This window comes from Sprattus sprattus (genome assembly GCF_963457725.1).
Source record: "Sprattus sprattus genome assembly, chromosome: 8".
In the NCBI taxonomy this organism is placed as follows: domain Eukaryota; kingdom Metazoa; phylum Chordata; class Actinopteri; order Clupeiformes; family Clupeidae; genus Sprattus; species Sprattus sprattus.
In genome coordinates, this window is record NC_137927.1 from 26,142,256 (window position 1) to 26,157,889 (window position 15,634).

Sequence of the window (15,634 nt, forward strand, 5' to 3'; positions counted from 1 at the left end):
GAACCGTAGACCATGTGTGGAAATTTAACAGGGCGAGGCTTTGACAGATGTTTTTGGAGTTTGTTTCTAAGCAGATTATTTGAAAGATACAAAAAAAAAAAAAATGTAGTTGCTCCCACTGCTGTTTTGACTCGCTTCACATTTATCAGCTGAGGCAGGTATGACTGTGGATGAAATATATGTTTAAAATAAGATTTACTACTTAGGAATGTGTTTAATCGTAAAAAATGAAAGTGTAATCAAGTATCTAACTATAATGTGATTTCAATAACGTAAAACTGGGTGTCAGGTAACACACACACTCAGTCATTGGACAGACACCAAAATGATCTCTCATATGTTCTAATATAATCTCCAATATGTTCACTAAATGAGATCAGAGCAGTGGTCACCCAGTTCATTTTAGAAAAAAGTATTTATTTGCCTTGGAAGATGAGGCGGAGCTGATGGCTGCTCCTCGGCTGAGCTGGCGAGGCCCTGGGAAAGAGCATGATGATTGTATTTGCATTTTGGCAACGGAGCCCCTCTCTCCACCGTACCGATGGTGACAGGGCTTCTAGCGACGCACACTCCAAGCACAAAAGCTCTCTGCTTGGACGGGGGGGGGGGGGGGTTGTTGTGCTTGGCAGAGCAGTTCGGGGGCCATCATTTTAAGGCGAATACAAATCCAGTAATGTCTTCCTGCCAGCACAGGACGTGTGCCATGAAATGGGCTAAAAGAACCAGGTACGTTTGTTTTGTCGTTTAAATATGGAGTGAGATGTTGTAGTACTAGGGACGTTTTGAGTAGCACACCAGGATGAGTGCGAGGCTGTGTTGGAGTGCTTCTCATTCCTTCAGCGTTGCATCCAGCACATGGCTGTAAACCTTCCTCTGCTGTGGCTGCTGCTGCTGCTGGTGTTGAAAGGGTGAGAGAGACAAAGAGAGAGAGAAAAGCTGAAAAAAGAAGGAGAGAGAGAGAGAGAGAGCGACAGAGACAGACAAACAGACAGACAGACAGAGAGAGAGAGCGAGAGAGAGAGAGAAAAGCAGAAAAAAGAAGAGAGAGAGAGAGCGAGAGAGAGAGACAGACAGAGAGACAGAGAGAGAGAGAGAGGGAGACAGAGAGACAGAGAGAGAGGTGGGGACACTGGTACCTGCCTCTCTGTCCGTACCTACTGCATTTAAACCCAAAGGGTAACAGGGTCACGGGGTTCTTTCCCTGCTGAGAGGTCTGTTGGCCTCAGGGCACTGCGCCTCCGGTGGGGAGAGAGGTGAAGAGCGTGTGGGTGATTGACCGAGTGGCTGTTGTATTGTCCACAGCCCTGGGCCTGGAGGGAGGCACTGTCAGAAGACCAGTGTGGAGCACAAGGCCTGTGAGGGCCAGCCCTGTGCCAAGGGCCTGCCCACCTTCAGGGAACAGCAGTGCCAGTCCCACGACCGGCACAACAACAAGAGGAAGTCCAGCATGTGGACTGCTGTCATCAACGATGGTGAGGCTCTGATGCCAGTGACGCCACCAAACACATCGACACACAGATGGCTTATTGCAAGGACTTGGTACTCATACACACACATGCACACAAGCACTTACTCATCCATGAACACTGACACCTACACACACACATACACACACACATACACACATACACACACACACACACACACACACACACACACATACACACACACATACACACACCTACACACACACAGACACACACCCTGCTCCACCCTTGCTGATGGCAACACACCCTTTGATGACTATACTGCTTACACTTACCCAGAATAGGAGGATTCTGACATCAGGGAAAGACTCTGTAGGAAATTGGTAACATAGTTTACTTAGTCCTATGCCAAGATGGCTCCACTCCACCAAAATAAATCAGGGCATGCCTCTTTACCCTGCTCTGGGATTTGCAGGATAACTTTATTGCAGTCCTGAAGAGGATAGATGTGGATACAGCCTGACGATGAGTATTAAGTAATGTGGCCACATTCACCCTTGTGCCATAGCCTGTGTGCTGCCAGCATCCTCAGTATTCAGTGGTCTGTGCAGGATTGGCTTCTGGCTTCCAGTGGTAAATGTCTTAAAGATATTCTTCCTGTTATTTTCTACTCAATGGTGACAGCATTGGGCGTTTTCCATATTTGAATTCCACCCCCAGGATTTGCATTGCCTCTGCTTCCTCCGAATAACTGGTCAAATTTGACATTTCAGCTTACACAAAGCCTTTTTTTAGAGATCTAAAAAGAGAGGTGTGCTCATAAGCTAGCAATTGAGCAGAGAGTGTCCCATATTTTGGGTGGGGAATATCATTCCTAGAATTCCATGTTTGTTTTTTCACTCGCTATGTGAAGCTTTTAATCAGCCTGCTTCAATTCATTGTCACTGCTCGGGATTATCACAGCTGCATGCCAAATGTCTTTTCTTTTTTTTTTACGTGATTTTTTTTTCATAACAGGATGTGGAAATGTTTATCTGAAGATGGTGAAATATCCGTAGTCCCCTCCCCCCCCACTGCTGTTTCCCGTTCCCCAGCACACAGTCCTGCTCTGCCTCTAGAGCTGTTCACCCTCTTCTCCCCAGCACACAGTCCTGCTCTGCCTCTAGAGCTGTTCACCCTCTTCTCCCCAGCACACAGTCCTGCTCTGCCTCTAGAGCTGCTGGCCCTCTTCTCCCCAGCACACAGTCCTGCTCTGCCTCTAGAGCTGTTCACCCTCTTCTCCCCAGCACACAGTCCTGCTCTGCCTCTAGAGCTGCTGGCCCTCTTCTCCCCAGCACACAGTCCTGCTCTGCCTCTAGAGCTGTTCACCCTCTTCTCCCCAGCACACAGTCCTGCTCTGCCTCTAGAGCTGCTGGCCCTCTTCTCCCCAGCACACAGTCCTGCTCTGCCTCTAGAGCTGTTCACCCTCTTCTCCCCAGCACACAGTCCTGCTCTGCCTCTAGAGCTGCTGGCCCTCTTCTCCCCAGCACACAGTCCTGCTCTGCCTCTAGAGCTGCTGGCCCTCTTCTCCCCAGCACACAGTCCTGCTCTGCCTCTAGAGCTGTTCACCCTCTTCTCCCCAGCACACAGTCCTGCTCTGCCTCCAGAGCTGCTGGCCCACTTCTCCCCTCCACTCCTCAGCCAGAGTCAGCAGGAACAGTCCAATGTGTCCACATTGTCCCACCTCAGCCCTCACCCAGTGGTGTAGTCCAGGGTATACGCAGGTATACGGAGTATACCCACTTATTTTTCAGTCAGCATTGAGTATGCCCACTTCTCAAAACAGGGCGCTTATCCTGTGCTGTATGGGCTGCTTAAAAAAATTAAGAGTATAGCCATTTCTCCAGGGACCACTACACCACTGCCCTCACCCAAGCAGGCAGCTTTTGCAAATACGCCTTTCCTTCACAATTATAACATTCCCCTCGTGCCAGGCGGTAGGTGGGTGAGGCTCACAGAAGAGCACAAGTCAAATAATTTCAGTGCTGCTGCAATACTGAGTTGGATGTCCCAGGTGGCACCCTGACGGTGTCCTCAATGGGTGCTGTCTACCCCAGCTTCTCAAGAAAAGGAAGAGATTTTCTTTTCTGGTGCGGGGTTCTTCTATTTTTAGGCCTCTGGGGAGTTTCTGTGTCTGGCAGTTTTATCGCCTTGGATTGTTTCTTTTCTTTTGGTGCCATCTTGTGTCCCCAGTTCTGATGTCTGCCAGGGCACTTGCCCCCAGTGGGCGATGCTGCTTTTATCGTCACGTGTGATCATTCAGCACTCCTCTAGTCTGCTAGCTGTGGCCCCTTCACTGTGCTCTTGACTTGGGGGAGTACATTGCCCTGAAAAGCCTCATGTTCATATACCCCCCCACATGCTGCTGCTACACACACACACACACACACACACACACACACACACACACAGACCCATAGATACACACACACACACACACACACACACACACACACACACACGTGCACGCATACACACACACACACAAACACACACACACAAAATAACACACATGTGCACGCATACACACACACACACACACACACACATAGATACACACACACACACACACACACACACACAAAAACACACGTGCACGCAAACACACACACAGACACATAGATACACACACACACATGTGCACACATACACACACATACACACATACACACACACACACATGAACAGACTGATTCTGACACAGACAGCCTCTACAGAAACAAGAGTTTGATGTCTGTTCCAAACTTCACTTAGATCAATTTGGTGTGTCTATATTTCACACAGAGTCTTTCATCTTTCATCATCCCCTAAGTCTTTCCAGATTTCATGCACCATCAACACTGCCTATCAAGAGCTTCCATCACCAGCAGCACCCGTGGTCTTTCTCAGCAACCCCCTCTCAAAGAAAGAGCACTCAGTGTCTTTGCCTTGTATCCATAGGTCCAAACTGTTTGCTGCACTAAGCCTGGTTAACTAACTTCGTGTTAGTTATGTGTAGTGCAGGGGTGTAGGGGCGACAGTAGTACAGGAGGTAGAGAAGTCGTTTAGTAATCCGAAGGTTGCTAGTTTGATTCCCTGTCGAAGCGTCCCTGAGCAAGACCCTGAACCCCTAATTGCTCCGGATGTGCAGTCTGCCATCAGTTTAAATGTAAACAAATGTGTATAAGTCGTTTTGGATCAAAGCATCTGCTAATGTCTAAATGGTAAATGTAGTATAGTAGCACAGAGGTTCAGGAAATGGTGTTGAGCTTTTCTCGTGTTGTTTGTCCTCCCTGCAGAAAAGCCGTGCACTCTCTTCTGCACGCCAGTGGGACGGGACGCTCCCGTGTTGGTGGCAGACCGCGTGATGGACGGAACCCCGTGCGGCCCCTACGAGTCTGACCTGTGTGTAAACGGGAGGTGCCAGGTAAGACCTCGAATCGCCTCCATGTTACACGCCTTCGCATCTGTCCTGACGGAGATAGGTGAAGCCATGGTAGGAGATAGGTGAAGCCATGGTCTTTATCTGTCTAGACCAGTGGTTCTTAACCTTGTTGAAGGTACTGAACCTTGCAAGCTTCATCATTGCATTCACCGAACCCTTCGTAATTGGAAAAATGTAAATATGATTTCTTCAAAACATAGGTACAGTATATATAAAAACGGCCCTACATTGCTAGTGTGACCCGGGCTATACTGTGTGAGTCTTGACCCCTGCCGAACCCCTGAAAGTGACTCGAACCCAGGTTAAGAACCACTGGTCTAGACGGAGATAGGTGAAGCCATGGTCTTTATCTGTCCTGACGGAGATAGGTGAAGCCATGGTCTTTATCTGTCCTGACGGAGATAGGTGAAGCCATGGTAGGAGATAGGTGAAGCCATGGTCTTCATCTGTCCTGACGGAGATAGATAAGGCCATGGTAGGAGATAGGTGAAGCCATGGTAGGAGATAGGTGAAGCCATGGTCTTCTTCTGTCCTGACGGAGATAGGTAAAGCGATGGTCTTCATCTGTCCTGACGGAGATAGGTAAAGCCATTGTCTTCATCTGCCTAGACGGAGGTAGGTGAAACCATGGTCTTTTTCTGTTCTGACGGAGGTAGGTGAAGCCATTGGGCCTCATTCTCGATCATTTTCTGATATTCTTTTGAAATCTGTCTTACACGACTCTGTAAAAACAACGTGAGGGAAACACTTCCGCCGCATTCCTGCACGCTTGAAAATGCGTTCATAAGCAGCCGAAGTCTTCTCAGCTGTGTTCCCCCGGATTAGTTTCTTAAATTGATACGCGTTCTCGTGAAAGTGGATTTGCATACATACACGCCCCACCATCTCCTTATTAGGGCACGCAACCGTAGAAGCGTGTGCTGTCGGAATCTCCCGAATCGACACGAAAGCACCTCGTAAGGCCAGTCATGTCTAGGCGGAAAGCGAGCAAAAAACGCAGATTTAACTTAACCGGTGCAGACATGGAGGTACTGCAGGACGTTATGTGTCCATTCTATTCCACTATGGCTTTTTTTAACGCGATTGGGGTTAGTGTTTATTTATTTATTCACTTACACTTATGAACGCATTTTCAAGCGTGCAGGAATGCGGCGGAAGTGTTTCCCTCACGTTGTTTTTACGAAGTCGTGTAAGACACATTTCAGAGGAATATCAGAAAATGATCGAGAATGAGGCCCATTGTCTTCATCTGTCTAGACGGGGGTAGGTGAAGCCGTTGTCTTCAGGCTGGAATCTCAAACCTGTGGTCAACTGTGACGTGGGATCTAGTGAGGTGTTGTCTGGGCAGGTCCTTATCATACTTGCTGAAGTTGAGAACATATGTCTGTGTGTGCGAAAGAAAAAGATTGTGAGCCCGGGGGGCTCCTTTTGGATTTGGGCTCTTGCTGTAGATGTTCAGTCCTCTGCAGGCAGCCCTGTGCCGCCAGTGGAAACTAGACTGGCGTTCGCAGGCTTGTGTTGTGTGTGTGTGTGTGTGGAGTGTTCCTTTGGGCTCGGCCCGGTCCAAATAGTCTTGCTGGCTCGGCAGGCCTAGGAATGAGGAGGCTTAATTGGCCCGGGAGGCAGCTGGGGTTAGAGCTGGAGGGAGTGGCCATTTCTTCCTTCTCTCTCTCCTTCCCCTCTCCCTCTCTCTCCCTCACTCTCCTTCCCCTCTCCCTCTCTCTCTCACTCTCCTTCCCCTCTCTCCCTCTCTCTCCCTCACTCTCCTTCCCCTCTCCCTCTCTCTCTCACTCTCCTTCCCCTCTCTCCCTCTCTCTCCCTCACTCTCCTTCCCCTCTCTCACTCTCCTTCCCCTCTCTCTATCGCTCTCACTCTCCTTCCCCTCTCTCTCTCTTCTTCCCCTCTCTCTCTCTCTCACTCTCCTTCCCATCTCTCTCTCTCTCTCTCTCTCTCTCTCCTTCCCATCTCTCTCTCTCTCTCTCTCTCTTCTTCCCCTCTCTCTCTCTCTCACTCTCCTTCCCATCTCTCTCTCTCTCTCTCCTTCCCATCTCTCTCTCTCTTTCTTCTTCCCCTCTCTCTCTCTCTCACTCTCCTTCCCATCTCTCTCTCTCTCTCTCTCCTTCCCATCTCTCTCTCTCTCTCCTTCCCCTCTCTCTCTCTCTCACTCTCCTTCCCATCTCTCTCTCTCTCTCTCTCCTTCCCATCTCTCTCTCTCTCTCTCCTTCCCATCTCTCTCTCTCCTTCCCCTCTCTCTCTCTCTCTCACACTCTCCTTCCCTTCTCTCACTTTCTCCTTCCCCTCTCTCTCTCTTTTTCTCCTTCCCCTCTCTCTCTCTGTCTCTCTCTCTCACTCTCCTTCCCTTCTCTCTCGCTCTCCTTCCCCTCTCTCTCTATCTCTCTCACACTCTCCTTCCCTTCTCTCACTTTCTCCTTCCCCCCTCTCTCTCTCTCTCTCCTTCCCATCTCTCTCTCTCTCACTCTCCTTCCCTTCTCTCTCTCTCCTTCCCTTCTCTCTCTCTCTCCTTCCCCTCTCTCTCTCTCTCACACTCTCCCTCCCTTCTCTCACTTTCTCCTTCCCCTCTCTCTCTCTCTCCTTCCCCTCTCTCTCTCTCTCTCTCTCTCTCTCACTCTCCTTCCCCTCTCTCTCTCTCTCGCTTTCCTGGATGTATTTATAGCCTGTGCTGTCTTACCTTGGGATCCAGGATATGTGCAGATAGGCAGAGGATGGCACCCTCCTCCGATAAGCACTAAGCGGTGGGCTGTGCGGCTTTACGCTGGGAACAGACTCCAGGAGTGGGCTCTCTCAGGGAGATAAGGACAAAGGCCCTCATGCTGGGCTGCCACACATGTGCACATTCTGATGCCCAGACTCTCCCAACCCATAGTTTCAGGCTTCATACTGCACTGACAAACATGCATTGTACATTGGAGCAAGGACCAAGCGGTCATCAGGTGCACAATCTTGCACACTCTTTTTTCTTTCTCTTGCACACACAGACATATGCACTTAACTTCAGCAAGTGCACAGGCGCGCACACGCTCACACACATACATACACACACACACACACACATACACACAGGCGCACACACACACACACACGCACACACACACAAACACACGCACACACGCACACACACACACACACACACACACACACACACACACACACAGATGCATACCTGCTTGGCCTCCCGTTCTCAGAGTGCTTGTGGGGGAGACAGCTCTGATGGATGTGGCTTCTGCCCGCTGCTCCCCAGGGGGTGCCCTCAGGCTGCAACTTTTATACCTCATAGTTACTGGACGCTCTCAAGAGGTCAAAGTTCAAGTTCCTCTGGCCCCACCCTATGCCCCTGCACACCCTGTCTGAAAGATGGAGAGAGAGAGAGAGAGAGAGAGGGAGCAAGAGAGGGGGAAAGAAAGGAGAGTGTCTGTGGCAGGAATTTGTGCTGACTCTAGTCGGCAGATTATGGGGAAGTGGGCCCCCCATTTCTGGGTTACTGTTTCTCTGCTAATTTGTGTGTGTGTGTGTGAGTGTGTGTGTGCCTGCCTGTGTGTGTGTCTGCCTGTGTGTGCATGTCTATGTGTGTGTTAACTGTAGGGATGTGTGCGCACACGAGTGCATATGCGTACTTTTCTCTCTCCGTTTTGGACCAGACTAACTTTTTTTTTTTTTTTTTTTTTCCATAGCGTCTCCTGAGTTTCCATACAGCTGGCTTAGCATAACAAGGAGATCTCCTTGCGCACGGCTCCTTTCGCTCTCTGTCATCTCAGGTGAAATGGATCAGATTTGGGACTGGGCTTTATTTGGCTGTAATTGAGGGGCTCTAATGATGTGTCTGGCTCAGGCTGGTTAATAAAGCACAGAGAGTCAGGACTTGGCTGTCCGTGGCTCGCATAACTGGCAGCGCCGCAAGCCTCGGACTGACCACATTTTTTCGTTAGCCGCACCTACAGGATGATCTTAATGCTGGGAAAGCCGGTCAGCCAGAGTGAGACTGAGAGAGAGGGAGGGAGAGAGAGATGGAGGGAGGGAGAGAGAGAGGGAGGGAGGGAGAGAGGGAAGGAGAGAGCGAGAAGGAAAGAGGGAAGGAGAGAGGGAGAAGGAAAGATGGACAAAGAGAGGGAGGAAGACTCATAGGGAGAGAGGGGAGGAGAGGATGGGGTAAGAGAGTCCTCTTTTTAAAATGAGAACATTTCATTGACAATCTGACTGTGCAGCCAGCTACTCTAATAAGAGAGAGAATAGCGCATGTGTTGTCAATGGAACAATTCATTGGCGTAGGCTGCATTTGACATTGGGCACATGAGATGAATTACTCTATCTCATGCAGCTGAAAGGACCACTCCACACACTCCACACACTCAGGCAGACACTCAAACACGTATGAATGTCCAAAAACGCACAAATCCTTACACCAGCGTTTGCCCTTGATCTAACTATATGTTAATTAAGTCATGCCGTGAACTGTAACATGAAATTTCATCTGAGGGACAGAAAAGTTCCAAATGCTTTTGGTTCTTCCAGCAGGGCTTTTTGGCAGTGCCAGGGACACTGGCTGATGCGTTGTCACATGAAGCTGAGAACCGTAAGGGCGCTCCCGGGCACTCTGCTCGTATGTCTGGCCCTGGTTGATCTTTCAGGGCACAACATCAACAAATAAAGACTCAAATATCAAGACTAGACTAAAAACAAACTCTGGAGCCTGGAGAGCTCGGAATCCAGTGCTATGGATGAATTCTGCGAGACTTCGAGTCTCTCTCTCTCTCACTCGCTCATTCTCACTCTCACTCTCACTCTCACTCTCACTCTTACAGCTCGGAGTGTATCTGCTTTTGTTTAGTGTGTGTGCAGTTGTGAGCTTGCCTCTGCTAGAGTGACACTGGTTTATGGAGAAGTGGTTCCAGACGTTTGCTGAGACAAACATGCAATAAGCAGGGTGTTTTTTTTCCTGACAGTTTAACCAATTGATGTTGATTAAATAACTTTGATGTTTAATCCATTAGACCGTCTATATGCTGTCTTTGTAGATGCTAGTGATTATGTGTTTGTTTAAGTGTTTATGTGTGTGTGTGTATTTTTATGTGTCTCAGTGGTTGTGTGTGTGTCAGTGCTTCAGTGTGCGTGTTAGTGTGTTTGAGGTGGCCTCGGTGTGTGTGTGTGTACGTGTGCGTGTGTGTGCGTGTGCACGCGCGCGCGTGTGTGTGTGTGTGTGTGTGTGTGTGTGTGTGTGTGTGTGTGTGTGTGTGTGTGTGTGTGTGTGTGTGTGTGTGTGTGTGTGTGTGTGTGTGTGTGTCTGTGTGTGTAAGCTCTGAGACTCTACCCAGGATCCGCCAGTGAAATCACTTCCAGACCCTCACACATGCTGGGGCTGCTTGGCATTAGAGTGCTCCCCCCTCCCCTCAGCGGAGCTGCACGTAGTGGAGATTGATCCGCTCAGCGTTTGGCACATTAGCACATGGAAGGCCCCCCCTCAAACATCATTTGGTTGTTTTAGGAGAGAGGTCTGTTCTGGCTGTTTTTCTCGCCCCATCAGTCTTTCTCAATGCCCTGTTCTGGTCAGACAGTAGTGTCCTTGTGTGTGTGTGTGTGTGTGTGCGTCTGTGTGCGCGTGCGCACACTTGTGTACACATTCGCCTATCCTCAGCAGAACGACAGTCTGATCAGCAGATCTTGAGCTGAAACTAAGAAAAAAAAGGCATAGCCTTCGTTAGACTAGCGATTGGCTCAAGCGCGGGGATTCAGGTTTCCAAGGTAACGAGACTTTATTTACTGGATGATCCTCCTCGTTCAGGGGGAGCTGCTGGGTGACTTAACATTCTAGAATTCACCCAGCAGAGAGAGAGAGGGCTGCAGCCGTCCAGCCCCCCGAACACAGACCCTGACCTCCGTGTGTGGCTAAGCCTCCCATCAGCTGTGGGGAGAAAGAGGTTTTTACAGCAAGTTGCAGAAGTGGGTCAGAACGGCCTTCCCAAGCAGCCGCAATTTCACACTATTCACACTGCTGTTTCATTGTTCCTGCCCATGCTCCAGAGACTTGCAGTCTGTATTGACGGAAGAACTATTTCATTTTGATGCGTTTCATTCACACCTTGCATGCTGTTTTTGCAAACAGAAGCAGAATAATTCAGCCCGGTTTGGACTTTATCTGTCTGCTGTATGAACAAAGGGAAGTGGTTGCCAACATGTGTCTTCCTCTCGCTGAAGGCATGACAAAGAATGGTTATGTCCCCAGCAGCACACATGCTGACAGGGTTTATGACCGCAAGTCTCCTTCAGTGCGTTTTCAAAGTGTTAATAGTTTTCTAATAGTCAGGCTTTGTTTGGGAGACCACAGCTGGTTCAGTTCAGTCCCGATCTGGAGGATAAGTCGAAACGCCTTTTCAAGTGAAATATGGGAGCTATGCTCGTCTTCAGAGGCGAACTGAGCATAATGACTTTAAAGGACATTTAAGGCGAGCTTGATTTACTTATCCGACTAAGTTCATGTGTCTCTTATTATGGTGAGCCTGAGTATTATTGTCCGGTCTCTCCCCAAACACACACTGACACAAAAAGACACTCAACACACACACAGGTATTCTATTTCTTTCTCTTCCTTATTTCTCTCTCTCTCTCTCTTTATCTCTCTCTCTCTCTCTCTCTCACTCACTCTTTCACTGCCACCCTCACTCACTCACCCGCTCACTCACCCACTTTTTCTCTCTCACTCTCTCTCTCTCTTTCTCTCTCTCACACACACACACACACACACAGACACATCAGTGGTTAGTGCAGCATGTCTTGTGTAGGCATCTGGAGGATAGTATCTTTGCACTCTTGAATGTGTATGAATGGTCCCATGTTGCGTCCCATGAAACAACGATCTGCTTTATACCCTCTCCCCCTGCAGAAAATTGGTTGTGATGGCATCATCGGCTCCTCAGCAAAAGAAGACAGATGTGGAGTCTGCAATGGGGACGGCAAGTCCTGCAAGATCGTCAAGGGGGACTTCAATCACACCAGAGGAATGGGTGAGTGCGACTGGTGCAGTCAGAGGTGTCCTGCTTGTAGTAGGGCAGAGAGTCCTGCGCTGATGATGCAGCTGAAGGCTCTGTCAACTCAGATCAAGGGAATGGACTTTCTGAGAGCCTGGGTACATTGTAAGCCATTTCCATTGCACTGCACTTTATGATGTGCTGGGACCTGTGGATCAGTGGATGCACTAACTCCTCTGTTGGTTTGATCTGACAGTGGTACAGGAGTTAGAGAAGTCGTTTAGTAATCAGAAGGTTGCTAGTTGGATTCCCTGTCGAAGTGTCCTTGAGCAAGACACTGAACCCCTAATTGGGGGTGTGCCATCAGTGTTAAATGTAAAATGTGTATATATCCTTGTAAGTCACTTTGGATGAAAGCGTCTGCTAAAATGAAGAAATTGTCTAGTATATGTAACTGCATGGGTTAAGCATGGGTTGAGCATGGGTTGAGCATGGGTTGAGCATGGGTTGAGCGGTTCAGATGCTTTATCCTTAACTGCTTTTCCAGTGAAGGGGACGTTGGCTTTTGGTAGATGCATCTCTTGGAGTCTTTTTAAGTCAAAGTGAAGTTGGCATGGATCAGGTGCGACGCCAGACTCTAAGGTCCAAGGCCTTTTAGACTTTTCTAAGTTGTCTGACATGCCTTGATGTTTTTGTACATTTTGCTTAACTAAAAACATTGATGCACAAATGGAATATATGATTCTATTCTAGAAGACCTCAGCAATAATATTAGAAAAGGGTTCAATGTTTCCGTGGTTGTTCTTTTTATGTCTCTAAGACGAAAACTCAAAAATAAAAATATCCCGGACGAGGGATATAGACCTTTTAGTAAGAAGATCAATCATCCCAAAGCACTTCACCTGGAAGCATCCAGTTCTCACGCTCCTACTACTGAGTGGAGCTTCTACCTTGAAACACTAAGGGCTGATTGACTCTGGCCTCTGTTAGATTATTTTTTTTTGTTTGTTTTTTTTTTTTTTATAGATATAAACTCTTTACTGATAGTTTCTTTTTTTTTTTTTTTTTTTTTTTTACAAAAAAAAAATAATTCCAATGTAGTACAATATGATCAAGATTTACATTTACTTCATATTAACATGTTGTCCTACCGTAACCATTTTTTTCTGGCCTCTGTTAGATTATTTGTTGCTAGGTGTTGCTAAGAGAAAATACCTGTAATACCCAAATGTAGTGCCTCAAGCTGCCGTTTGCAGATCCAGTGCGGTAGCCAGGCAGGTGCCTCTGGATGCACAGAGATGGAAGGTCAGGTTTTAGTGGGGGCAGTACCCAGCACTCAGAGTTTATGGTGGGGTTGGGCCCTGTGTGGCTGAGGGGGGGGGCCCCTGGGCGTTTATGGGGGGGGGGGCGGGGGGGGGGGGGGGGGGGGGGGGGGGGGTCCTGTGTAGCTGAGGGGGGCCCCTGGGTAAATGGCATTTCCTCTCAGGCTAGAGCAAGTCTGTTTTGACCTCTTGTGAAAATCTCCCAACTAAAGAGCCGTAAGCCGCACCTCCTGTGAAACATAAGTCCTAAAGTTCAGGCCCTCATTGTAGGGAAGGGGGCTTAGTTCAGGCCCACATTGTAGGGAAGGGGATTTAGTTCAGGCCCACACTGTACGGAAGGGGGCTTAGTTCAGGCCCACACTATAGGGAAGGGGATTTAGTTCAGGCCCACATTGTAGGGAAGGGGACTTTAGTTCAGGCCCTCACTGTAGGGAAGGGTTAGGGTTCTCAGCTGGACCCAAACCGATAGGCAAAGCACCAGCTCACATCTAAGGCCTGTTTGCCATTTTCATTTAGGGAGGACTGCCAGAAACACATGCTGCCAGCGATTAATCACCACAAAAGTCTTTTATTCGATTTGAATGGCTCGCCCCAAAGCCCCGCTGAGCTCCTCTCTAACGCACACTGAACAAAGATGGCGATCTGATAGTAATTTCAATCACCACCAGAAGCTGTCTCTGCTGTCTAATCGACTTCCTTTATGTGGAAAATCATTATCTTCAAAGAAAAAGACTTTTGCCCCGTATGAGAAACCTATTTGTTGCTGTTTGAAAACGACACACCTTTGCCCTCTTTGATTTTCCTCTGTTGATGTCGGTAGCCAGATTTGAGTGTGTGTGTGCGGGTGTGCGTGTGTGCGCGCTTGTGCCTTAGAAATAGTTAAGAGGGACGATTTCCATAAACTCCATTTCAGAGACTGTTTAAGGGAGCGTAGGAGCACAATGACCTGATGGACATGACCACAATGTTCTCAAGGGAATTCTGTTCTTCATAGCCAAGTTTTCTACATGTAAAGTATTCACTTGCCATCTTTTATCTAGTTCTGTTGATATTGACAGTCATGACCACATGCTAGAAAATCTGCACACGAAAAGATGCAAGAAAACAGCATCAGTATGTATGCATTTACCACGAGGTAGAACATTCTCTTCAGTATATTCCACATGCTACAAAACACATAGACTGTACTGATGAACCCCTCTCTTTCTGTGTGTGTGTGTGTGTGTGTGTGTGTGTGTGTGTGTGTGTGTGTGTGTGTGTGTGTGTGTGTGTGTGCGCGCTTATCTACATTTGATTACATCTAGATTCCTCTTACTCCTCTTATCATGTAGACTGTTTTAGAGACTGTGAGAGCACCTTGAACCCATGAACATGACCAAGCGGTTCACAACGGTACCCTGATCCTCAGTTAGCCATTGTTAAAAAGTTTCTACCTGTATGGTTTCAACGCCCAGGGGCAAAACCTGAGTGTCTCTCTCTCATGTGTGATTCTTGAATGTTCCGTCCTTTGTCTCCAAACGCCGGTAGAGGACCGTGCCAGTCTTTTGTGGGTCCTCCTGGGAACTGGAATGAAAAGGAGACCTGTCTGTGTGTCAGTGGAAACAGAACGGTTACTTAACCTTGCTGCTCCCGTTTTAAAGACGAGGGATTTTTTTACAAGAGGCTGACTGCCTTGGAAGGGCCCAGATACATCACACATCAAGACAGCTGGCTTTCCGACAGTCTGACTTGATTAAGGGCCTGGAAGTTTTTTTTTTTTTTCAAGCGTTGCCAGTGCTCCTTGTTTGACTCGAGCAGCTCGCTTATTTAAAACATGCAGAGACCAGGATTTTGTAAAACATTGTTAAGAAGGTTTTAAGAATGGGTGAGGGCACAGCTGCTGGTTGCGATGCCTGTGACTTTTCACTCCATCACCAGGGGAATCCAGAACATGGCTCCATAGACTCCATTCTCCTTCCGCATGAGAAATAAGTCATTAACCATTTCACATCCAACTTAATGTAAAGGCAGAGAGAGCTCATTTTGACTGAGCACCTCTTTTATTAGATGTAGTGATCCTGGTGGTTGAAGAATGAAACTTCTAAACGACTTTAGATAGTGTTGAGGCAGGGTTTGTAATGTTTTTTTTTTTGGTCCTACCACAGATGAGGCTGAGGTCAAACTGGATGCTGGTGCAAGGTGTGAAGGGGAAAGGGATGATGTGTCCTAACAGATTAGAAATTGGTGTTTAAGGATCCTTTTTGACATGTGATTGATGATTTGATATTTGACATCGTTTTCCACTTAAAACCAGTAACAGTCTGGCAGTGGTTAATCCTGGAGCACAGTATCGGTGATTCAAAAGATGTCATCGAATAGAGTGGAGTTGGGGCCAGTGAGAGGAACCAAGCACCTAGATGTGTGAGAAAAAAAACACTATGGCACTGTGCATTTACTGAACCGCTT

The 15,634-nt window shown here is 48.1% G+C and overlaps 1 protein-coding gene across 1 annotated transcript in view; it reads left to right on the forward strand.

Annotated features, from left to right (window-relative positions):
* adamts17 (ADAM metallopeptidase with thrombospondin type 1 motif, 17) overlaps positions 1 to 15,634 on the forward strand; it is a gene marked incomplete at both ends in the record, with an annotated part of 75,243 nt that overhangs the window by 37,719 nt on the left and 21,890 nt on the right. Inside the window, 3 exons of the mRNA XM_080843437.1 lie at positions 1,303 to 1,472; positions 4,745 to 4,872; positions 11,783 to 11,903. Coding sequence (XP_080699563.1) covers positions 1,303 to 1,472; positions 4,745 to 4,872; positions 11,783 to 11,903 — 419 coding nt within the window. The remainder of the gene's footprint in view (positions 1 to 1,302; positions 1,473 to 4,744; positions 4,873 to 11,782; positions 11,904 to 15,634) is intronic.